The following is a 25,548-nucleotide window of genomic DNA, read 5'->3' as shown; positions in this document are numbered from 1 at the left end:
AGAGCTAGGCTCAGGGCGGCTAACACCAGTAAAATAACAATAAAAACATTGGGGGGGGGAACCAATTTAAAATGCAATTTAAAATGCAGCCTCATTTTAAAAGTAGCCGATAGATCAAGACCACAAGGGGAGGGAAACATAAGGGTCAGACCGAGTCCAAACCAAAGGCCAGGTGGAACAGCTCTGTCTTGCAGGCCCTGCGGAAAGATGTCAAGTCCTGCAGGGCCCTGGTCTCCTGTGATACAGCGTTCCACCAAGTTGGGGCCAGTGCTGAAAAGGCCCTGGCCCTAGTTGAGACCAATCTAACCACCTTGCGACTTGGGACCTCCAAAATGTTGTCAGATAAGCCCTGAGACAGTATGCTGGGGAGACATATGACAGCAGTAGGCTATTGCCTGCGTTCTGGGCTTCCCCAAGTCAGGATGCACGTCTAAATGGGCCTTTGGTCAGATCCTGCAAGGCCCTTTGTAGCAAAGCCAAATTTTGGAGGCAGTTCCTTTTAAGATGTTGACAAGGCCAGGATTAACAGCACCAAAGCGAGTTCCATTTACTTGAGGTTGGGATGGCCTTCCACCAGGGCGTAGCCAGTCGGCAGCTGCCCCAGGCTGTGGAGACTCAGGCCGGTCCAGCCGCAGTCCACCAGCATCTGGTTGCGGTGTGGGTAGTGACCAATGACCCTGGTCAAGACCCGGACGGCAATGTCCTCCAGCTGGCAGGAGCCGATCATCATCTGCTGGGCATCTGGAAGGCAGAGAGGGAGGGGAAGTTTCTCACATAAATGAATTCAAATGAAATTGTTCCAGGGGCCACCACAGAAAAGGCCCCGCTGCTGGAAGACGGTGGCTTTGAGGGCTGCATTCCGTCCTGGGCAAGATTCAGAGGGTCATTGGTCAGTGGCAGATGGGGCCGTAGGTAATAGTGACCACCGAGATCTCTGTGATCAATAGGTCCAGTCGTGGCCGACTGGGGTTGCGGTGCTCATCTCGCTTTATTGGCCGAGGGAGCCGGCATACAGCTTCCGGGTCATATGACCAGCATGACTAAGCCGCTTCTGACGAACCAGAGCAGCGCATGGAAACGTCGTTGACCTTCCCGCCGGAGTGGTACCTATTTATCTACTTGCACATGACGTGCTTTCAAACTGCTAGGCTGGCAGGAGCAGGGACTGAGCAACGGGAGCTCAGCCCGTTGCGGGGATTCGAACCCCTGTCCTTCTGATCGGCAAGTCCTAGGCTCTGTGGTTTAACCCACAGTGCCACCCTCGTCCCTCCCTGGACCCCTGGGGACCCCTCTCAGACACTGCGCCGCTCTTGTGACGCTGTGCCAAATGTCGCCAACTCAAGGGGCCTCCCGGATCGCTCGGGCTGATTTATTCTTTCCCCGCAGGGGGACAGATTCCCTCGCCACCCCTCTCCACCAGCATAGCTTTGGAATGAGCTCTGTGGGGGAAGAGAAACACATGGAAAGTGTTACTGGAAACGGAGGAGTAAATCTACATAAATTATGTGCAGGGGGCGCGGGAGAGAGTGGGAGTGAACTTCCATTTCTGGTGGATCTTTCCAGCAAAAAAACCCCAAACCGGTGGGGCTTGGCATGCCATTCTTAACTTTTTCCATCTGCCTTTTTCAATGGGAAGCTTTCTGCATGCAGAGCACAGTGGCAGAGTCGTCTCCAGCTAGAAAAACAGATCTCAGGAACTTCCACAGAGCAGCCCTCTCAGCCAGAGAGGACTTGGAAGGCTGCTGCAAGCCAGAGCCTGGCTAGCTTGCTGTTCTTTGTGGAGCTGGTGCTACCATAATGGCTTCTATTCCTCGCACGGAGCTGCCTGAGCTTTGAGATCCTCAGGGGAGGCCCAACTCTCAGTCCTGCTGCCCCCCTCCCTGGCAAGCTTCTCGGTGGGGCAGGGCCTTCTCGGTGGTGGCTCCTCCCAGGCAACTTTGGAATTCCCTGCCTAGGGAAGTGAGACTGGTTCTCTCCTCGATGTCTTTATTGTTATTTATACCCCGCCCATCTGGCTGGGCTTCCCCAGCCACTGTGGGCGGCTTCCAACAAAATATTAAAATACAGTGGTACCTCAGGTTCAGTACTTAATTCGTTCCGAAGGTCTGTACTTAACCTGAAACTGTTCTTAACCTGAAGCACCACTTTAGCTAATGGGGCCTCCTGCTGGTGCCGTGCCGCCGGAGCACGATTTCTGTTCTCATCCTGAAGCAAAGTTCTTAACCTGAAGCACTATTTCTGGGTTAGCGGAGCCTGTAACCTGAAGCGTATGTAACCTGAGGTACCACTGTACCATAATACATCAAACACCAAAAGCTTCCCTAAACAGGGCTGCCTTCAGATGTCTTCGAAAAGTCTGGTAGTTGTTGCTGTTCTCTTTGACATCTGATGGCGTTCCACAGGGTGGGTGCCACCACCGAGAAGGCCCTCTGCCTGCTTCCCTGTAACTTGGCTTCTCGCAGGGAGGGAACCACCAGAAGGCCCTCAGAGATGGACCTCAGTGTCCGGGCAGAATGATGGGGGTGGAGACGCTCCTTCAGGTATACAGGACCGAGGCCGTTTAGGGCTTTCAAGGTCAGCACCAACACTTTGAATTGTGCTCGGAAACGTACTGGAAGGAGCAGGATGTGTCCCCCACCCAGAGCTACTGCCCCCTTCCCAAATACTCCATTTATCCCACGAAGCTTACCATAAAAGAGAAAGTTCCCAGGGTGGACTTCGCTGAGTTGCGCCATCTCAGGCACTGGGTGGCTGCAGGAGGGAGTGGAACCGATACTGCAGATGGAACAGGACACCCCGGCTTCTTTCAGCCTGGAGGAGATGGGAAAAGGTTAAATTATGGTTACCAGACATCCCCGTTTCCCAGGGACAGTCCCCGGATTTACAAATCTGTCCCCAGACAAAATCCGTCCCCGGATTTCACTGAATGTCCCCGGATTTATATTTTTAGTGTTGTTGATTTATTAGTAGGGAGTGAATGTTGCGTAATTGGTTCAACGGCACAAGACACATCATATGGGGACTTCTGGTGGTGAGGCAAAATGGCGGGCGCTACGGCAGCGAGCAGCTCCTGAAGCCAGCAGCACTACCATATAATATAATAATAATAATTTATTATTTACACGCTGCCCATCTGGCTGAGTCTCCCCAGCCACCCTGGGCGGTTTCCAATAAAGTACAGTCATACCTCGGGTTAAATACGCTTCAGGATAAGCATTTTCGGGTTGCGCTCTGCGTTGATGAAAAGATTTAAGGATGCTAATGTTCAAGTTAAATTTTATAAGAACTGTGATTTGCATTGAAATTCAACCAAGGGGAAGAGAGGAAGTCACTTAACAATGTTAATAAGTATATTTTTTTAATAAGGTTAGGATGTTTGTTTCTAATTTTGTAAAAATCAATAAAATAAATTGGGGGGGAAATGTACAATACAGAAGGATCTCAGAAGAGTGAGGGAAGATAATGTTGCAAAGCTATAAGGCTCGCGGTGGGTAGAGTTGAAGAAAAACCATCTCTCCTTCCCCTTGACCCCTCCTTAAGTTTGCAAATGGATGTGAGATTCGAACTCGGGTCTTTGTGGCTCACATAAGCCTCTGCAGTGTTTAAACCCTCTGAAAACCCTTCTAAGTAGTATGGAGGCGAAACAAGTTGTTATTTTATTTTATTGGCAGCTGCGTAGGCGAGAAGAGCCCAAGAGCCCAGAGGGCGCAAATGTTGGCAACTCGTTTCTGTGTCCCTGGCCTTGCCTGCCCCCAAACTCAGGGGCTGCTCCCCCCACCAAAAACTGCCTCTTTCCCCTCATTCACCATGTCTGTTTGTGACATCACAGGAAGTTGGTAGATGTCTATGACATCACAGGGAGCCCGTAGCCAATGGCCACAGCTGGGGAAACATCTGCACAGCCCCCGCTGGCCTCACAATGGGGGTACACCTCAGCAGTCATTTATTAAAAATGATGTGTGTCCCCCCCCATTGTGAGGCCTGTGCAGATGTTTCCCCAGCTGTGGCCATTGGCTACCAACTCCCTGTGATGTCACAGGGAGTGACATCACTACTTAGAAATTTCCCCTATAATAAAAACATGGCACAAAACAGGGATTTCTTTTCAGAAAAAGTTTATTTTGTAAAAAATTAGAAAGCCGTTTATTTAGAAAACAGGAGCTGTCTGGCTTAAGTCCTGCGGTTCTCTTCCTGACTTTCACGGCTGGTCTCGGGGGAAACCTCGCCGGCTCCGGCCGTTCCTGAAAGGCAATTTGTGGGGTCAGTGAAGCAGAAGATCTTCCTCACTGCATACTCCATGGTCAGCTCTATCAAAACCCCAGAGAGATTTTTGGGAAAGATGTTGGCACAGACAGAACCCAGAAGGGAAAATAGGTTGGCTATTAGCTGACTGAGATGCTTGTCACATATAAAACAGTCTTATTGGGATTCATTTATTTGATTTATTGTAAATAGTTGCTTGTTTCTGGGTCTTCTTAATAGGTTTTATTGGATTGGCTACTTCTGGAACTGGATCTTTATTTATTTTTTTTATAAATATTTTATTAAGTTTTCACAATAAAAGACAAAGAAAATACAAAATCACAAAAAAATACAATACAAAAATACAAACATTAAACACATCAAAAGAAAAAGAAAAAAGAGATAAAGACACATAGAATAACAAAAAACAAAAATTCCCTCTTTCTTAATTTCTCATCTTCAATTAGCTTATTTTCCCGACTTCCTCACGTCTCCCGTTCTTGTATCCCTTTTTAGAAATTAATTCAGCAAATTCATATCCTATTAATTTATCTATTGTTAATCCAATCTTACATTTTACTTTGTTGCTAAGGCCCCTGCAATTCATTTCAATGTCCTTAACATTCATAAATTTTACAGTATTTCTGCAAATAAATTTTAAATTTCTTCCAATCTTCCTCCACCGTCTCCTCTCCCTGGTCTCGGATTCTGCCAGTCATTTCCGCCATCTCCATATAGTCCATTAGTTGCATCTGCCAATCTTCCAAGGTGGGTAGATCTTGTGTCTTCCAATGCTTTGCGATGAGAATTCTTGCTGCTGCTGTAGCATACATAAAAAAAGTTCTATCCTTCTTTAACACCGATTGGTCCACTATGCCCAGGAGGAAGGCCTCTGGTTTCTTCGGGAAAGTATATTTAAATACCTTTTTCAGTTCATTATATATCATTTCCCAGAAGGCCTTAATCCTTGGGCACGCTGGAACTGGATCTTTAATGGCTTTTAGTCAAATACAATAAATGATTTTTTGATGAAAAGGTGCTTTTTTCCTGAGATGATCACGTTCTCCCTGCATGTCACTGCTTGAAAAGATTCCTGTGCATAGATGAGACTCACTTTCATTGTTCTGTTCATTTGTGTGTTTGACCAGTGTTGTGTGGAGGGAAGCGCAACCACTGGGCTTAAAAATGCCCCCCTCCTGCCCCCCTGGGTTTCCAGTGTGGCATTCACAGATACTGGAACAAACTGGGGTACCGGGGTGTTATATATCTCCTTGGTCAAAAGCCAAGGAGCCAATGGCTGCTGAGCTGCGCCCCTCATTGTGAGGTCTGAGGGGTGATGGAGATGCCTCCCCAGATGCTGCCATTGTGAGGCCACAAAAACACTGGGCAGCTGAGAGGGTATAAATGCTGGCCAAGTCAAAGGCCGAGGCAGTTGCCTCAGTGGAGGCACTCAGCTCGGGTGGTCTCCTGCCCCGTGGGGCAAGCTGGCCGGAGGAAGGAGGCGATTGCCCGGCGCTGGGATGCTGTGGAGCAAGGAGAAGGCAAGTTGAGGCTTACTTGCTGGTGGGATCGCACTTGAAGGTGGATGAAATTCAGGTCTGAAGCAGGGGGAGGTGTGGCAATGGACCTGGCGCGGCTGTTGGTGGTGGACGGATTGCCGGAAGGTTTGCATTCAGTGCCTGGTTGATGCCGCAAGGCTACAAGACTGGCCGAGGGGATGCAAGCGGGCTTGGAAGCCTAGTTTGCTTATTAACAGGCGGACAAACCGAGGAGGGACGCTGCCCCTTTGGCGGCGGGTGAGTGTCCCTTGGCGAATTCTGTGGTGAGGGAGAGTTGCCCATCGGCTTCTAGTGGTGGCGCCTTGGAGAAGCCAGGTTCACATTTGGGGATGTCAGTGCAGGCCGAGAGCCTGTGAAGCTGGCCGATCCATTTGTGAACGCTATCTGGTGACATTCACTTTTGTCTTTGGCCCTCAACCCAAGGTCAACAGACCTACCTTTTGAGACTGTCAGCTTGCTGACATTCGTAGAGCTCTTGACCTTACGTCGACGGCCAAAGCGAGGAGGGAAACTACCCGGCACAGCCCTAGAGGTGGAAAGCAGGGAAACCAGTGTAGTCCCATGTGGATCTACCGCATCAAACTGGTGGCCCTCCACCTCTGCAACCTGCCTTGACGGGGCAGGCCAGTCAGGGATGAAGTTGTCAGACCAAAGCCTGTGGAAGAGTCTGGGTGGACGCTGTGATAGTCGCCATCCCATCAACGTGTTTGCCTTTGCCCTTCAGGGACATCCAATGGCGGCGAGGTTTTCCCCAAGACCAGACGGTGGCGGCAAGCTGGCAAGCGGAAGGAGGCGATCGCCTGGCGTTGGGATGCTGTGGAGCAAGGAGAAGGCAAGGGGTCTGGGTGGACGCTGTCGGATGGTGGCCATCCCACTCATCTGTTTGCCTTTGCCTTTCAGGAGCCGGCGAGGTTTCCCCCGAGACCAGCCGTGAAAGTCATGAAGAGAACCGCAGGACTTAAGCCAGACAGCTCCTGTTTTCTAAATAAACGGCTTTCAAATTTTTATTCAAAATAAACGTTTTCTAAAAAGAAATCTGTGTTTTGTGCCATGTTTTTATTGTATGGGAAATCTCTTAAGTAGTCATCTCACAGGAAGAGGGGGCAGCACCCCCTTGTGACATCACAGGGAGTTGGTAGCCAATGGCCACAGCTGGGGATACATCTGCACAGCCCTCCCAGGCCTCACAATGGGGGGGTCACCTCATTTTTAATAACTGCTGAGGTGCCCCCCCATTGTGAGGCCAGTGAGGGCTGTGCAGATGTCTCCCCAGATGCGATCGTTGGCGTCAGACTCCCTGTGATGTCATAGACATCTACCAACTTCCCGTGATGTCACAAACGGATTGAGGGTAAAGAGGCAGTTTCTGGAGAGAGGGAGCAGCCCCGGTAGTTTGGGGGCAGACAGGGCCACCCGGGGACACAGAAACGAGTTGCCAACATTTGCGCTCTCTGGGCTCTTGGGCTCATCTCGCCTTCGCAGAGGCCAAGGAAATAAAAAGAAATCACAACTGCTTTTGTCACCCCAACCTTATTGGGGACGCCCCAATAAGGGGCGTGAATTCAGAGAGAAATGTTATGTAAAATGACCCCACAGTGCAAGCAAACCTTCCAAGTGCTCCTATTTTGCAGGGACAGTTGCCCAACCACTGGACTTAAGCCAGCCACCTTCAGTTTTCTAAATGAATAAATAAATGCCTTTCTAATTTTTGTTTTTTAAATAAAGGTCTTTTTGAATACCAATATTTTGTGCCATGTTCATTGTATGGGAAATCAAGGTCCTGAGTAAAATAAAGGGCGGAAATAATAATAATATCTCAGCTCCAAAAACTAATGGTCTTGGAGCACTCCAAAAACAAGTGCCTCTTTCCCCTCATTCGCCATGTCTGTTTGTGACATCACAGGAAGTTGGTAGATGTCTATGACATCACAGGGAGCCCGTAGCCAATGGCCACAGCTGGGGAAACATCTGCACAGCCCCCACTGGCCTCACAATGGGGGTACACCTCAGAATCATTTATTAAAAATGGGGTGTGTGTCCCCCATTGTGAGGCCTGTGCAGATGTTTCCCCAGCTGTGGCCATTGGCTACCAACTCCCTGTGATGTCACAAGGGGGTGCAGCCCCCTCTTCCTGTGACATCACTACTTAGAAATTTCCCCTTTTAATAAAAACATGGCACAAAACAGGGATTTCTTTTCAGAAAAAGTTTATTTTGTAAAAAATTAGAAAGCCGTTTATTTAGAAAACAGGAGCTGTCTGGCTTAAGTCCTGCGGTTCTCTTCCTGACTTTCACGGCTGGTCTTGGGGGAAACCTCGCCAGCTCCGGCCGTTCCCGAAAGACAATTTGTGGGGTCAGTGAAGCTGAAGATCTTCCCCATTGCATACTCCGTGGTCAGCTCTATCAAAACCCCAGAGAGATTTTTGGAAAAGATGTTGGCACCGCTATAGGGGCAGAACCCAGAAGGGAAAATAGGTTGGCTATTACCTGACTGAGATGTTTGTCACATATAAGCCTTCTTGGAATTCATTAATTTGAGTTATTGTAAATAGTTGCTTGTTTCTGGGTCTTCCTTAATAGGTTTTATTGGATTGGCTGCTTCTGGAACTGGATCTTTAATGGCTTTTAGTCAAATACAATAAATAATTGATTGATGAAAAGGTGCTTTTTTCCTGAGATGATCACTTTCTCCCTGCCTGTCACTCCTTGAAAAGATTTCTGTGCATAGATGAGACTCACTTTCATTGTTCTGTTCATTTGTGTGTTTGACCAGTGTTGTGTGGAGGGAAGCGCAACCACTGGGCTTAAAAATGCCCCCCTCCTGCCCCCCTGGGTTTCCGGTGTGGCCTTCAGATACTGGCACAAATTGGGGAGGGGGGTGTTATATATCTCCTTGGTCAAAAGCCAAGGAGCCAATGGCTGCTGAGCTGCGCCCCTCATTGTGAGGTCTGAGGGGTGATGGGGAGGCCTCCCCAGATGCTGCCATTGTGAGGTCACAAAAACACTGGGCAGCTGAGAGGGTATAAATGCTGGCCAAGTCAAAGGCCGAGGCAGTTGCCTCAGTGGAGGCACTCAGCTCGGGTGGTCTCCTGCCCCGTGGGGCAAGCTGGCCGGAGGAAGGAGGCGATTGCCCGGCGCTGGGATGCTGTGGAGCAAGGAGAAGGCAAGTTGAGGTTTACTTGCTGGTGGGATCGCACTTGAAGGTGGATGAAATTCAGGTCTGAAGCAGGGGGAGGTGTGGCAATGGACCTGGCGCGGCTGTTGGTGGTGGACGGATTGCCGGAAGGTTTGCATTCAGTGCCTGGTTGATGCCGCAAGGCTACAAGACTGGCCGAGGGGATGCTAGCGGGTTTGGAAGCCTAGTTTGCTTATTAACAGGCGGACAAACCGAGGAGGGACGCTGCCCCTTTGGCGGCGGGTGAGTGTCCCTTGGCGAATTCTGTGGTGAGGGAGAGTTGCCCATCGGCTTCTAGTGGTGGCGCCTTGGAGAAGCCAGGTTCACATTTGGGGATGTCAGTGCAGGCCGAGAGCCTGTGAAGCTGGCCGATCCATTTGTGAACGCTATCTGGTGACATTCACTTTTGTCTTTGGCCCTCAACCTAAGGTCAACAGACCTACCTTTTGAGACTGTCAGCTTGCTGACATTCGTAGAGCTCTTGACCTTACGTCGACGGCCAAAGCGAGGAGGGAAACTACCCGGCACAGCCCTAGAGGTGGAAAGCAGGGAAACCAGTGTAGTCCCATGTGGATCTACCGCTTCAAACTGGTGGCCCTCCACCTCTGCAACCTGCCTTGACGGGGCAGGCCAGTCAGGGATGAAGTTGTCAGACCAAAGCCTGTGGAAGAGTCTGGGTGGACGCTGTGATAGTCGCCATCCCATCAACGTGTTTGCCTTTGCCCTTCAGGGACATCCAATGGCGGCGAGGTTTTCCCCAAGACCAGACGGTGGCGGCAAGCTGGCAAGCGGAAGGAGGCGATCGCCTGGCGTTGGGATGCTGTGGAGCAAGGAGAAGGCAAGGGGTCTGGGTGGACGCTGTCGGATGGTGGCCATCCCACTCATCTGTTTGCCTTTGCCTTTCAGGAGCCGGCGAGGTTTCCCCCGAGACCAGCCGTGAAAGTCATGAAGAGAACCGCAGGACTTAAGCCAGACAGCTCCTGTTTTCTAAATAAACGGCTTTCAAATTTTTATTCAAAATAAACGTTTTCTAAAAAGAAATCTGTGTTTTGTGCCATGTTTTTATTGTATGGGAAATCTCTTAAGTAGTCATCTCACAGGAAGAGGGGGCAGCACCCCCTTGTGACATCACAGGGAGTTGGTAGCCAATGGCCACAGCTGGGGATACATCTGCACAGCCCTCCCAGGCCTCACAATGGGGGGGTCACCTCATTTTTAATAACTGCTGAGGTGCCCCCCCATTGTGAGGCCAGTGAGGGCTGTGCAGATGTCTCCCCAGATGCGATCGTTGGCGTCAGACTCCCTGTGATGTCATAGACATCTACCAACTTCCCGTGATGTCACAAACGGATTGAGGGTAAAGAGGCAGTTTCTGGAGAGAGGGAGCAGCCCCGGTAGTTTGGGGGCAGACAGGGCCACCCGGGGACACAGAAACGAGTTGCCAACATTTGCGCTCTCTGGGCTCTTGGGCTCATCTCGCCTTCGCAGAGGCCAAGGAAATAAAAAGAAATCACAACTGCTTTTGTCACCCCAACCTTATTGGGGACGCCCCAATAAGGGGCGTGAATTCAGAGAGAAATGTTATGTAAAATGACCCCACAGTGCAAGCAAACCTTCCAAGTGCTCCTATTTTGCAGGGACAGTTGCCCAACCACTGGACTTAAGCCAGCCACCTTCAGTTTTCTAAATGAATAAATAAATGCCTTTCTAATTTTTGTTTTTTAAATAAAGGTCTTTTTGAATACCAATATTTTGTGCCATGTTCATTGTATGGGAAATCAAGGTCCTGAGTAAAATAAAGGGCGGAAATAATAATAATATCTCAGCTCCAAAAACTAATGGTCTTGGAGCACTCCAAAAACAAGTGCCTCTTTCCCCTCATTCGCCATGTCTGTTTGTGACATCACAGGAAGTTGGTAGATGTCTATGACATCACAGGGAGCCCGTAGCCAATGGCCACAGCTGGGGAAACATCTGCACAGCCCCCACTGGCCTCACAATGGGGGTACACCTCAGAAGTCATTTATTAAAAATGGGGTGTGTGTCCCCCATTGTGAGGCCTGTGCAGATGTTTCCCCAGCTGTGGCCATTGGCTACCAACTCCCTGTGATGTCACAAGGGGGTGCAGCCCCCTCTTCCTGTGACATCACTACTTAGAAATTTCCCCTTTTAATAAAAACATGGCACAAAACAGGGATTTCTTTTCAGAAAAAGTTTATTTTGTAAAAAATTAGAAAGCCGTTTATTTAGAAAACAGGAGCTGTCTGGCTTAAGTCCTGCGGTTCTCTTCCTGACTTTCACGGCTGGTCTTGGGGGAAACCTCGCCAGCTCCGGCCGTTCCCGAAAGACAATTTGTGGGGTCAGTGAAGCTGAAGATCTTCCCCATTGCATACTCCGTGGTCAGCTCTATCAAAACCCCAGAGAGATTTTTGGAAAAGATGTTGGCACCGCTATAGGGGCAGAACCCAGAAGGGAAAATAGGTTGGCTATTACCTGACTGAGATGTTTGTCACATATAAGCCTTCTTGGAATTCATTAATTTGAGTTATTGTAAATAGTTGCTTGTTTCTGGGTCTTCCTTAATAGGTTTTATTGGATTGGCTGCTTCTGGAACTGGATCTTTAATGGCTTTTAGTCAAATACAATAAATAATTGATTGATGAAAAGGTGCTTTTTTCCTGAGATGATCACTTTCTCCCTGCCTGTCACTCCTTGAAAAGATTTCTGTGCATAGATGAGACTCACTTTCATTGTTCTGTTCATTTGTGTGTTTGACCAGTGTTGTGTGGAGGGAAGCGCAACCACTGGGCTTAAAAATGCCCCCCTCCTGCCCCCCTGGGTTTCCGGTGTGGCCTTCAGATACTGGCACAAATTGGGGAGGGGGGTGTTATATATCTCCTTGGTCAAAAGCCAAGGAGCCAATGGCTGCTGAGCTGCGCCCCTCATTGTGAGGTCTGAGGGGTGATGGGGAGGCCTCCCCAGATGCTGCCATTGTGAGGTCACAAAAACACTGGGCAGCTGAGAGGGTATAAATGCTGGCCAAGTCAAAGGCCGAGGCAGTTGCCTCAGTGGAGGCACTCAGCTCGGGTGGTCTCCTGCCCCGTGGAGCAAGCTGGCCGGAGGAAGGAGGCGATTGCCCGGCGCTGGGATGCTGTGGAGCAAGGAGAAGGCAAGTTGAGGTTTACTTGCTGGTGGGATCGCACTTGAAGGTGGATGAAATTCAGGTCTGAAGCAGGGGGAGGTGTGGCAATGGACCTGGCGCGGCTGTTGGTGGTGGACGGATTGCCGGAAGGTTTGCATTCAGTGCCTGGTTGATGCCGCAAGGCTACAAGACTGGCCGAGGGGATGCAAGCGGGTTTGGAAGCCTAGTTTGTTTATTAACAGGCGGACAAACCGAGGAGGGACGCTGCCCCTTTGGCGGCGGGTGAGTGTCCCTTGGCGAATTCTGTGGTGAGGGAGAGTTGCCCATCGGCTTCTAGTGGTGGCGCCTTGGAGAAGCCAGGTTCACATTTGGGGATGTCAGTGCAGGCCGAGAGCCTGTGAAGCTGGCCGATCCATTTGTGAACGCTATCTGGTGACATTCACTTTTGTCTTTGGCCCTCAACCCAAGGTCAACAGACCTACCTTTTGAGACTGTCAGCTTGCTGACATTCGTAGAGCTCTTGACCTTACGTCGACGGCCAAAGCGAGGAGGGAAACTACCCGGCACAGCCCTAGAGGTGGAAAGCAGGGAAGCCAGTGTAGTCCCATGTGGATCTACCGCATCAAACTGGTGGCCCTCCACCTCTGCAACCTGCCTTGACGGGGCAGGCCAGTCAGGGATGAAGTTGTCAGACCAAAGCCTGTGGAAGAGTCTGGGTGGACGCTGTGATAGTCGCCATCCCATCAACGTGTTTGCCTTTGCCCTTCAGGGACATCCAATGGCGGCGAGGTTTTCCCCAAGACCAGACGGTGGCGGCAAGCTGGCAAGCGGAAGGAGGCGATCGCCTGGCGTTGGGATGCTGTGGAGCAAGGAGAAGGCAAGGGGTCTGGGTGGACGCTGTCGGATGGTGGCCATCCCACTCATCTGTTTGCCTTTGCCTTTCAGGAGCCGGCGAGGTTTCCCCCGAGACCAGCCGTGAAAGTCATGAAGAGAACCGCAGGACTTAAGCCAGACAGCTCCTGTTTTCTAAATAAACGGCTTTCAAATTTTTATTCAAAATAAACGTTTTCTAAAAAGAAATCTGTGTTTTGTGCCATGTTTTTATTGTATGGGAAATCTCTTAAGTAGTCATCTCACAGGAAGAGGGGGCAGCACCCCCTTGTGACATCACAGGGAGTTGGTAGCCAATGGCCACAGCTGGGGATACATCTGCACAGCCCTCCCAGGCCTCACAATGGGGGGGTCACCTCATTTTTAATAACTGCTGAGGTGCCCCCCCATTGTGAGGCCAGTGAGGGCTGTGCAGATGTCTCCCCAGATGCGATCGTTGGCGTCAGACTCCCTGTGATGTCATAGACATCTACCAACTTCCCGTGATGTCACAAACGGATTGAGGGTAAAGAGGCAGTTTCTGGAGAGAGGGAGCAGCCCCGGTAGTTTGGGGGCAGACAGGGCCACCCGGGGACACAGAAACGAGTTGCCAACATTTGCGCTCTCTGGGCTCTTGGGCTCATCTCGCCTTCGCAGAGGCCAAGGAAATAAAAAGAAATCACAACTGCTTTTGTCACCCCAACCTTATTGGGGACGCCCCAATAAGGGGCGTGAATTCAGAGAGAAATGTTATGTAAAATGACCCCACAGTGCAAGCAAACCTTCCAAGTGCTCCTATTTTGCAGGGACAGTTGCCCAACCACTGGACTTAAGCCAGCCACCTTCAGTTTTCTAAATGAATAAATAAATGCCTTTCTAATTTTTGTTTTTTAAATAAAGGTCTTTTTGAATACCAATATTTTGTGCCATGTTCATTGTATGGGAAATCAAGGTCCTGAGTAAAATAAAGGGCGGAAATAATAATAATATCTCAGCTCCAAAAACTAATGGTCTTGGAGCACTCCAAAAACAAGTGCCTCTTTCCCCTCATTCGCCATGTCTGTTTGTGACATCACAGGAAGTTGGTAGATGTCTATGACATCACAGGGAGCCCGTAGCCAATGGCCACAGCTGGGGAAACATCTGCACAGCCCCCACTGGCCTCACAATGGGGGTACACCTCAGAATCATTTATTAAAAATGGGGTGTGTGTCCCCCATTGTGAGGCCTGTGCAGATGTTTCCCCAGCTGTGGCCATTGGCTACCAACTCCCTGTGATGTCACAAGGGGGTGCAGCCCCCTCTTCCTGTGACATCACTACTTAGAAATTTCCCCTTTTAATAAAAACATGGCACAAAACAGGGATTTCTTTTCAGAAAAAGTTTATTTTGTAAAAAATTAGAAAGCCGTTTATTTAGAAAACAGGAGCTGTCTGGCTTAAGTCCTGCGGTTCTCTTCCTGACTTTCACGGCTGGTCTTGGGGGAAACCTCGCCAGCTCCGGCCGTTCCCGAAAGACAATTTGTGGGGTCAGTGAAGCTGAAGATCTTCCCCATTGCATACTCCGTGGTCAGCTCTATCAAAACCCCAGAGAGATTTTTGGAAAAGATGTTGGCACCGCTATAGGGGCAGAACCCAGAAGGGAAAATAGGTTGGCTATTACCTGACTGAGATGTTTGTCACATATAAGCCTTCTTGGAATTCATTAATTTGAGTTATTGTAAATAGTTGCTTGTTTCTGGGTCTTCCTTAATAGGTTTTATTGGATTGGCTGCTTCTGGAACTGGATCTTTAATGGCTTTTAGTCAAATACAATAAATAATTGATTGATGAAAAGGTGCTTTTTTCCTGAGATGATCACTTTCTCCCTGCCTGTCACTCCTTGAAAAGATTTCTGTGCATAGATGAGACTCACTTTCATTGTTCTGTTCATTTGTGTGTTTGACCAGTGTTGTGTGGAGGGAAGCGCAACCACTGGGCTTAAAAATGCCCCCCTCCTGCCCCCCTGGGTTTCCGGTGTGGCCTTCAGATACTGGCACAAATTGGGGAGGGGGGTGTTATATATCTCCTTGGTCAAAAGCCAAGGAGCCAATGGCTGCTGAGCTGCGCCCCTCATTGTGAGGTCTGAGGGGTGATGGGGAGGCCTCCCCAGATGCTGCCATTGTGAGGTCACAAAAACACTGGGCAGCTGAGAGGGTATAAATGCTGGCCAAGTCAAAGGCCAAGGCAGTTGCCTCAGTGGAGGCACTCAGCTCGGGTGGTCTCCTGCCCCGTGGAGCAAGCTGGCCGGAGGAAGGAGGCGATTGCCCGGCGCTGGGATGCTGTGGAGCAAGGAGAAGGCAAGTTGAGGTTTACTTGCTGGTGGGATCGCACTTGAAGGTGGATGAAATTCAGGTCTGAAGCAGGGGGAGGTGTGGCAATGGACCTGGCGCGGCTGTTGGTGGTGGACGGATTGCCGGAAGGTTTGCATTCAGTGCCTGGTTGATGCCGCAAGGCTACAAGACTGGCCGAGGGGATGCAAGCGGGTTTGGAAGCCTAGTTTGTTTATTAACAGGCGGACAAACCGAGGAGGGACGCTGCCCCTTTGGCGGCGGGTGAGTGTCCCTTGGCGAATTCTGTGGTGAGGGAGAGTTGCCCATCGGCTTCTAGTGGTGGCGCCTTGGAGAAGCCAGGTTCACATTTGGGGATGTCAGTGCAGGCCGAGAGCCTGTGAAGCTGGCCGATCCATTTGTGAACGCTATCTGGTGACATTCACTTTTGTCTTTGGCCCTCAACCCAAGGTCAACAGACCTACCTTTTGAGACTGTCAGCTTGCTGACATTCGTAGAGCTCTTGACCTTACGTCGACGGCCAAAGCGAGGAGGGAAACTACCCGGCACAGCCCTAGAGGTGGAAAGCAGGGAAACCAGTGTAGTCCCATGTGGATCTACCGCATCAAACTGGTGGCCCTCCACCTCTGCAACCTGCCTTGACGGGGCAGGCCAGTCAGGGATGAAGTTGTCAGACCAAAGCCTGTGGAAGAGTCTGGGTGGACGCTGTGATAGTCGCCATCCCATCAACGTGTTTGCCTTTGCCTTTCAGGGACATCCAATGGCGGCGAGGTTTTCCTCAAGACCAAGGTTTTCCCCAAGCTAGCAAGCGGAAGGAGGCGATCGCCTGGCGTTGGGATGCTGTGGAGCAAGGAGAAGGCAAGGGGTCTGGGTGGACGCTGTCGGATGGTGGCCATCCCACTCATCTGCTTGCCTTTGCCTTTCAGGAGCCGGCGAGGTTTCCCCCGAGACCAGCCGTGAAAGTCATGAAGAGAACCGCAGGACTTAAGCCAGACAGCTCCTGTTTTCTAAATAAACGGCTTTCTAATTTTTATTCAAAATAAACGTTTTCTAAAAAGAAATCTGTGTTTTGTGCCATGTTTTTATTGTATGGGAAATCTCTTAAGTAGTGATGTCACAGGAAGAGGGGGCTGCACCCCCTTGTGACATCACAGGGAGTTGGTAGCCAATGGCCACAGCTGGGGATACATCTGCACAGCCCTCCCAGGCCTCACAATGGGGGGGTCACCTCATTTTTAATAACTGCTGAGGTGCCCCCCCATTGTGAGGCCAGTGAGGGCTGTGCAGATGTCTCCCCAGATGCGATCGTTGGCGTCAGACTCCCTGTGATGTCATAGACATCTACCAACTTCCCGTGATGTCACAAACGGATTGAGGGTAAAGAGGCAGTTTCTGGAGAGAGGGAGCAGCCCCGGTAGTTTGGGGGCAGACAGGGCCACCCGGGGACACAGAAACGAGTTGCCAACATTTGCGCTCTCTGGGCTCTTGGGCTCATCTCGCCTTCGCAGAGGCCAAGGAAATAAAAAGAAATCACAACTGCTTTTGTCACCCCAACCTTATTGGGGACGCCCCAATAAGGGGCGTGAATTCAGAGAGAAATGTTATGTAAAATGACCCCACAGTGCAAGCAAACCTTCCAAGTGCTCCTATTTTGCAGGGACAGTTGCCCAACCACTGGACTTAAGCCAGGCAGCTTCAGTTTTCTAAATAAATAAATGCCTTTCTAATTTTTGTTTTTTAAATAAAGGTCCTTTTGAATACCAATATTTTGTGCCATGTTCATTGTATGGGAAATCAAGGTCCTGAGTAAAATAAAGGGGGGAAATAATTAATACTAATATCTCAGCTCCAAAAACTAATGGTCTTGGAGCACTCCAAAAACAAGTTTAGGGGAAAGCTCATAGTCTAGTAAGATGGTCTTCCATAAACACTGTTTTAACAATGAGTCCGTAAGTGACTGCAGAAGCCAATTCTGGATCCACACGTCCTTCCACAGTGGGGACATTGGTTTCCAGGTGGGAGTTGATCCCGGTGTGGATTTGCCAAGCGTGCCTTCCTCTTAGCACGTTTCTCCCTTGTGTCCTGAGTTCGAGTGTCTTTAAAGCCCATGATACCTTTGGTAAAGGCTGTTTTCCAACTGGAGCACTCTCAGGCCAGTGTTTCCCAGTTGTCAGTGTTTATACTACATCTTTTAAGATTTGCCTTGACAGTCTTTAAACCTCTTTTGTTGACCACCAGCATTATGCTTTCCATTTTTAAGTTCAGAATAGTTGCTTTGGAAGACAATCATCAGGCATCCACACAACATGAACAGTCCAACGAAGTTGATGTTGAAGAATTATTGCTTCAACACTGGTGATCCTTGCTTCTGCCAGTACACTGATATTAGTTCGCCTGTCTTCCCAAGGGATGTGTAAATTTTTTTTATTTTACAGATGGAGGCGCCGTTGATGGAATCTTTCGAGGAGTTGACGGTGGCATTTATAAGTGGTCCATGTTTCACAAGCACACAATAAGGTTGGTAGTACAATAGTTTGTCAACAAGCATTTTGGTTTCCCTGCAAATGTCCTAGTCCTCAAACACTCTGCAGAATTGGATAGAATCGTGAGCAATAGGCATGCATGCACACGTAATTTTTTATTTGTATCCCGGCCTTTCCGCAGTTCAGACCGTGATCAAGGCGGCTTACGACATGGAAAAAGCCCATAATTACAGCATCACAAAAGTAGTCATGGAATTGCAGAGTTGGAAGGGACCCCCCAGGTGGGATTCGAACGCACAACCCTGAAATGAAAAGTCTCATTCTCCACCATCTGAGCTAAATAAAACATTTTTTAAAAAAAATTGCACAACCAAACGGAACCATTTCCACACAGATCACAACAAGAGCTAGAACCAAGATACAAAAAATCCAACAGCAAGAACCCTCCAAACATAACCCCGGCCCAGGAGTCTGTTCAACAGTCTCAGCTTTTGTAGCTGGAGTCAGTCCACACCCTGACTGCCCAGGCCAGGTGGGAAAAGGCTTGTAGGGCAGGGAGATGATACTCCTGAATTACCAGGAAGATGGTTTCTGAATATATGAGACCCGGCACAAAATGCCAGCTTTTGCGCAAACCAAGAATCCTTTCCTCAACGAAGGCAAATATTGGAAGATTCAGAACGGATAAAAGAAAGCAAATTTTCTTTTTTCAAGTTTTTTTATTGATTTCCCAAAAAATTTAAACAAACAAACAAACATACATACATACATACATACATACATAAAAAGGTAAAGGTACCCCTGCCCATACGGGCCAGTCTTGCCAGACTCTAGGGTTGTGCGCTCATCTCACTCTAGAGGCCGGGAGCCAGCGCTGTCCGCAGACACTTCCGGGTCACGTGGCCAGCGTGACAAGCTGCATCTGGCAAGCCAGCGCAGCACACAGAACGCCGTTTAACCTTCCTGCTATAAAGCGGTACCTATTTATCTACTTGCACCCGGGGGTGCTTTTGAACTGCTAGGTTGGCAGGCGCTGGGACCGAACGACGGGAGCACACCCCGCCGCGGGGATTTGAACCGCCGACCATGCGATCAGCAAGTCCTAGGCGCTGAGGTTTTACCCACAGCGCCACCCGCGTCCCACTTACATACATACATACATCTTAATTATACTTAATCCAATCTTAGTAACATTATTCAGTGACTTCCTCAAATCCCCCGGCTGAATTTCAGTGTATATCATTGTAATGTGGGAGGGTATGCTTCCCCCAATGCAAACAATTACTCCACCCTCCCCCCATTCACAGCCAGGTGCTAAACCTCCCCAACCATTCCCTCCAGGGTGTGAACCCTGATATGGCTTTGTGTGGGTGTGTTTGCAAGTTGCGTTGGCAAACATCAGCCCCAACTTTCCCTCGGCCTTTGAAGAGGTAGCTTCAAAGGCTCTCACCTGAATTCAAAGGCCCTCACCTGAAACTAAGGGAGGAGGAGAAAGAGGAGGGACACAGCATAATATTAGCCGGGTGCCTCGTAAAAACAAGCCAGAGAACTGCATTTATGGCCTTTTTAACTGGTGGAGGACATCAAGGGCAGCCGGCTTGTGTGCAGAAGTCCTCTGACCCCTAAGCAGGTGGGGGGGAGAGGGAGATGCCACCGAGATGCCACCAGGATGGGAGGCAAGCGTAGGGCACTACAAGGATTAACCCGTAGGACTCGCTGCCACAAGACACAGAGATGACCATGGGGAGACGACGATTGATGGCCACTAGCCATTTTGTAAACAAAACCTGTCCTTTCCCCCTTACAGGGTGTCATGGAACTGCCATCAGAGGCAAGAGGAGAGGTAAGTCGCTCCAATGATGCAGGGGAGGGAACTAGCAAGGAGAGAGAGAGAGCTTCCGCTGGGGAAGGAAATCCAGGGGACACCAGGGAGAAAGGGGAGGCTGAGAGTACTGAGGAGGGAAGGCTCTGAGACTCTTCCAGTGAGATCAGCGGAGAGAGCACAGAACCTCCGCTTGGCACGCCCACGCTGCACAGAAGGCTTCCGCGCAGAGAATCTAGGAGGAGACTTGGCGTCAAAGAATTTCTATGTTGGAGGAAGTTTAGGAGACGCCCACTCACGGATTCTGCCAGTGACTAAGACAGTCGCTGTCAGGGGTTCAGGAGCAGAGGCGAGGGAAAGGGAGGAAACAGAGAGCGAGGGGGAGGAGGCAGAAGAAAAGATGAGTGATGACGACGACCCGAGATCTCCGAGTCTTTCCAGTGAATCAGAAGATTCACAAAAAGGAGCACCAGTGGCCAGGGCAAGGGGGGAGACTAGGGGGACACCCCAGGAAGATAGAGCCAGAGGGGACTCAGAGGGGAGCAGTTGGAAATCGGGACCAGCGTCACCGCCAGAGAGCAGGGATGAGGAAGGGCGCCAGGGATCAAGCGCTGGCAGCTCACAACAGGAGGGAGGGCACGAGTCAGGAGTGGCCACACCTCCATCGGGGAGCGAAGAGACGGTTAGACGGAAAGTGGAAGGTTGGGCGCGCGCGCCAAGTTCAAATGCACAGGAAGGTGGCGCAGTAGGCAGCCCGGAAAGGGAGCCAGGTCCTAAAGCCCGGCGCAAGGAGACAGAAGGGTCCGGGGGGTCAGCGTCAGAAGAATCCCGGAAGGAAGAGACCCCGGGGGGCAGAGGGACCCAGAGGAGAACTGTCAGGCGGTAAAGGTGGAGCAGGGCTAGGATATTAAGTTGGTGCACAAGGGGCGGAGACTCAGACGGAGCTTCGCCGATCTAAGCATAAGACGTAGAGTTGCGCGCAGCAGCTTGAGAATGGAGACTGTAACTCAATAAAGACTTTTATTTAATGATCGCTGGCTGGCGTGATCCTCTGTGAGCTAGGATCTGGAAGCAACCCTGACAGTAAGCTCCGTCTCTTCAAATTGTGGGCATCCACGGCCTCGCGGAGAGGAGAGAAAGCGGGTGCCTACTAGAGAGCTCACGAACGGCAGACGCCATGACGGCCGAACAGCAAATAGCGGAACTGAGAGAAGCAGTGTCACGACTGAATGCCGAGGCGCTGGCATCCAGGAAGAGAGAGGAGGACGCAGCTGCCGCCTACAGGGATCTCCAGGTCAGGTTGGACGTGCTTACGAAGCAAGGGCAACAGACACCCAAATCAGAGGGGATTGGGTTGGGGAGACGCACAGGCGGTCTGGTCTCTCACTTCGATGGGAATTTGCAACAGTACCCCAACTTTAGAGCAGACGTAATGTGTGCACTGCAACTACTGCACAAAGACTTTAGAGATGAACAAGAGAAAGTGGGGTTCATCATGTCCCATTTGCATGGAGACGCAAAAGCATGGCTGCGCAATTTGTGGAGAGATAAGGATCCTGCGCTCCAAAATGCGGACGCCTTTATTAAAGCGATGGATGGGTGTTTTTTATCAAGCATTGACGTGGATCTTGCCCGGAAGGAGGTGCATGGACTAAGGCAAGGGAGAGCCAGCGTAAGGCAGTACCATGCCCGCTTTTTCGCTTTGGTCAGTGCCCTGGAATGGGACAGAGATTCGGCTCCTGTCAGAGACCTTTTTTGGGAGGGCTTGCACAGCTCGGTTAAAGATGAGATTGCGAGGGGGGAGAGACCCCGGACCACGCAGGAGATCGTTCAGAGGGCGCTGGCGGTGGGGGTGCGGCTGGAAGAACGTCCGTGGAGCAGGGAAGAAGGGCGCAGCGGGCGCGAACCAGCCAGGGGCTCCTCCTTCCTTCCCAGAGAAGCAGCGCGTGCGCAATCCACGCCTCCAACAGGGGGAGGGGTGGAACCGATGGAGGTTGGGAGTGCAAGGGCTCAGTCAGCAGCCAGAGCCCTAGCACCGGCAGCAGTGAAAGCGAAGCCTCCTAGAGGGAACAGGAAGTGTTATATCTGCGAGGATCCAGGGCATATGGCGAAAGAGTGTCCCCGGAGGCTCCACAAGCACACTGCAGCTTCGGCAATGGTGACTGCAGCAACGCAGCAAGGAGAACCGCAGCAGGGAAACGACGATGTCTGGCTGGAGGAAGAGGCACTGGGGCCCAGCCAGACGTGTCAGTGAAGCAGTCCCCAGGGAATTTACCGCCCATGGACCCCCTCCCGCCCAAGCCAGTAGTGAGGCTCACCGCATCGCTCCAGCTACCCAATGGAATCACCATGGACGTGCCAATCACCGTCGACTCGGGAAGCAATGCAGACTTCATAGGGCAGGACTTTGTCGACCGGCACGCTATACAGTTGCTGCCTGCCACGCTGCCCCTGCAGGTTGTCACGGTGGATGGCAGGGAGCTGCTAGGGGGGCAAGTGGTGAAGCAGACGCCACCTATGGTGCTGCGGCTTGGAAATCACAGGGAAATCATCAGCTTCAACGTCACTCAACTCTCGGACACGCCAATTGTATTGGGCATGAGTTGGCTGGACAAGCACAGCCCGACGCTGGCTTGGTACCAGAGGCAGCTGACCTTCGGCTCTTCCTTTTGTGCTGAACACTGCATCATGCCCCAGCAGGAAGGGGAGCAAGAGGAGTCACAGCTGCTGCTAGGCACGCTGCAAGCGATTCCCCACAAGTACGCAGAATTTTTGGAGGTTTTCTGCGAGAAGGAGGCAGACAGGCTACCCCCCCACAGACCATATGACTGCAAGATTGACCTGCTGCCGGGGGCGGCGCTGCCCAAAGGGAAGCTGTATTCCATGTCTGAGGACGAACTGCAGGAACTCAAAGAGTTCATAGATCATAATTTGGAGCGCGGTTTCATCCGAGAGTCCAGGGCAGCGGGGGGCAGTCCGGTATTCTTTGTTAAGAAGCGAGACACGCCCCAAAAAAGACTCGTGGTGGACTACCGCATTTTGAACAGTGTGACCAAGCCATCGGACTTCCCCATGCCCCGAATCGACGACCTCCTCGCAAAAGTACACAAGGGCAGCGTGTTCACCAAGTTGGACCTGCGAGGGGCGTACAACCTCATTCGCATGCGGGAAGGAGATGAGTGGAAGACAGCCATGTTCACGCCCCTGGGCACCTACGAATATAGAGTTATGCCTTTTGGATTACAAAATGGCTCCCACGTTTTTCAAGCTTTCATGCATCACGTGTTGGCGGGGCTCCTCTACAAGACGTGCGTCTGTTTCTTGGATGACATCCTGATCTTTTCGGAATCGCAGCAGGAGCATGACGGACACGTCAGGGAAGTGCTGAGCAGGCTGCAGCAACATAGGCTGTACGCCAAGCTTGAGAAGTGCCAATTCGACGTGACGGAGGTGGATTTCCTGGGCTACAAGTTGTCTGACAAGGGGCTCGCCATGGACAGAACCAAGGTTCGAGCGGTGTTGGATTGGAAAAGCCCGCGCAACCGGAAGGAGGTCCAACGGTTTGTCGGCTTCGCGAACTTCTATCGCAAGTTTATCAAAGGCTTTGCTATGCAGACAGCGGCCATCACGGACACGCTCAGCTCCAAGAAAAAGAAGTTCATCTGGACAGCGCAGGCGGAGCAGTCCTTTCAGGCACTCAAGCGTCTCTTCGCGTCGGAAGAACAGCTGCTTCATGTCAACCCCAGCAGGCCGATGAGGGTTGAAACAGACGCCTCAGACAGGGCCGTCGGAGCCGTCCTGCTGCAGAAGGACCCGCAGGGGGTTTGGAGGCCGGGAGCGTTTTACTCCAGGAAGCTCAGCAAGTCCGAACAGAACTACACCATCTGGGACAGGGAGTTGCTGGCCATTCATGCAGCATTCAAAGCGTGGAGGCACTTCCTGATCGGCGCCAAGCACACGGTGCAGGTATGCACGGACCACAAGAATTTGGAGCACTGGCGCACGGCACAGTTCCTGAACCAGAGGCAGATACGTTGGGCTGAGTTCTTTGCGAACTTCGACTTCCGAATAGAGTATGTCCCTGGGGACACCAACATCATGGCGGACGCGCTCTCCCGTAAGCCACAGTATCTGGAGGACGCCACGCCAGCGGCCGCCATGCACATCTTCGCACCAACAGTGTGGGCGTGCGCTGCGGCGACAGTGGACCTGGAGGCGGTGCGACGAGCGTTGCAGAATGACTCCTTCGCGCAAGCTAAGATGGCAGAGATGCAAAGGGGCACGGCGGCGACCGATGGGTTCCAGCTGAGAGATGGATTGCTCATCCGTAAAGGGGCCATCTACGTGCCGGGAGACGAACTTCGCGCCAAGGTACTGCATCAGCTGCACGACGCGCCCACTGCCGGGCACTTTGGCAAGGAGAAGACGGTGGAATTAGTCGCCAGGGATTTCTGGTGGCCCGGAATGAGAGGGGAGGTCGCGGACTACGTGGCGAGGTGCGACACCTGCCAGAGGGCCAAACCAGTGCACAGACCGCCGGCCGGACTGTTGGAACCGCTGCAAACTCCAGTCGAACCATGGGAGAGAGTCGCCCTGGACTTCGTCACGGATCTGCCCAGCTCGAGGGGCAAGACGGCTGTGCTGGTGGTGGTGGACTTGTTCTCCAAGATGGCACATTTCGTCCCGTGTGCAAAGGTGGCCACGGCGGAACAAACCGCCAAACTGTTCATAGACCACGTGTTCAAGGTTCACGGTCTGCCACGGTCTATTCTGTCCGACCGCGGGCGGCAGTTCATCTCGAATTTCTGGCAGAAGCTGATGGGCTTCCTAAACGTCAAGATCAACCTGGCGTCGGCGAGACACCCGCAGACCAACGGGCAAGCGGAGCGGGTCAATGCCATCATGCAGCAGTACCTAAGATGCTATGCTAATCAACAGCCTGCGACGTGGGTGGATTACCTGCCGCTCGCCGAGTTCGCCTACAACAACACGAAGCACGTGTCCACGGGGGTCACGCCGTTCTTCGCCAACAATGGGAGGCACCCCAGAACCTTCCCGGGACTGGAAAGAATGGTGGAGGGGGAGCCGCAGACAGCAGATGCGTTCGCGTCGGAGTTGCAGGAGGTCCACGATCAGCTGCGGCGGCACCTGGAGCTGGCCAAACACGCATACAAGGTGCAGGCAGACAAACACAGAAGGGTTGGCGAAGAGATCCATGTGGGAGACTGGGTCTGGTTAGCAGCCCACGCAGTGCCGGCCAGGTCGTTGGCCAAGAAGAAACTAGGGCATAAGCAACTGGGGCCCTACCAAGTCGAAGAGCAGGTCAACCCGGTGGCTTTCAGGCTGGCGCTTCCGGAGGGTTCCAGGATGCATCCGGTGTTCCACAGATCGGTGCTCACTCCCTACAAGGCACCTCACAGATTTCAGGAACCAGGAACGGCGCCGAGTCCACTCCGAGAGGGAACCGGGCAACGGGGAGTGGCACAGGAGGTGCGCATCAACGAAGTCACGGAGATTTTGGACTCCAGATGGGGGGAAGAGGGGGTAGAATACCTTCTCGCTAAGGAGGGCACCCCGGCCAGTGCCAACAGCTGGGTGCCGGGCTACGCTTTAGACGAACCTCTGCTCAAGGAAGAGTTTCATGCCCTTTTCCCGCATAGGCCAATGCCAGCGGACTTTTTCGACGACTGGCTTTTCACGCCCACGCTTTCAGCCAACACGTTCCGGGGGTTCGACTCGGATGAGGAACCGACACGAGACGCCAGTTCCCCGGAGGGGTCGTCCTCGGGATCTGCTTCAGAACCCTCGTATTGGTGGGATGATCGACCAGAGGAGCAGTGGCGCAGGAAGTGGCTGGAGGGTCCAGGACGAGCAACGCCTCCAGAAGGAAGCGAGGGAGAGACGGACATGGACGTTTTCGGGGACGAC

At 51.5% G+C, this 25,548-nt stretch overlaps 1 protein-coding gene and 4 long non-coding RNA genes across 5 annotated transcripts in view; 3 read left to right on the top strand and 2 right to left on the bottom strand.

Annotated features, from left to right (window-relative positions):
- Positions 1-25,548, bottom strand: part of LOC309514997 (D-serine dehydratase-like) — a 46,531-nt gene that overhangs the window by 6,502 nt on the left and 14,481 nt on the right. The window contains exons 5-6 of the mRNA XM_082192576.1: positions 2,690-2,811; positions 552-741 (exon numbers count right to left, since the gene is read on the bottom strand). Of these exons, the coding sequence (XP_082048702.1) occupies positions 552-741; positions 2,690-2,811 (312 nt within the window). The remainder of the gene's footprint in view (positions 1-551; positions 742-2,689; positions 2,812-25,548) is intronic.
- LOC309515129 lies at positions 4,099-5,504 on the bottom strand. The gene is made up of 2 exons (XR_014212303.1): positions 5,357-5,504; positions 4,099-4,241 (listed from the first exon to the last, which is right to left on the bottom strand). It is a non-coding gene; the product is annotated as an uncharacterized lncRNA (long non-coding RNA).
- LOC309515108 lies at positions 5,680-6,836 on the top strand. The gene is made up of 2 exons (XR_014212276.1): positions 5,680-5,783; positions 6,526-6,836. It is a non-coding gene; the product is annotated as an uncharacterized lncRNA (long non-coding RNA).
- On the top strand, positions 8,948-10,016 carry LOC309515098. Its single transcript, XR_014212265.1, has 2 exons — positions 8,948-9,086; positions 9,706-10,016. It is a non-coding gene; the product is annotated as an uncharacterized lncRNA (long non-coding RNA).
- On the top strand, positions 12,129-13,197 carry LOC309515099. Its single transcript, XR_014212266.1, has 2 exons — positions 12,129-12,267; positions 12,887-13,197. It is a non-coding gene; the product is annotated as an uncharacterized lncRNA (long non-coding RNA).

This window comes from Podarcis vaucheri (genome assembly GCF_965113315.1).
Source record: "Podarcis vaucheri genome assembly, chromosome: 12".
In the NCBI taxonomy this organism is placed as follows: domain Eukaryota; kingdom Metazoa; phylum Chordata; class Lepidosauria; order Squamata; family Lacertidae; genus Podarcis; species Podarcis vaucheri.
Note: the sequence above shows the minus strand (reverse complement) of the source record. Positions and strands in the feature narration are given on the sequence as shown.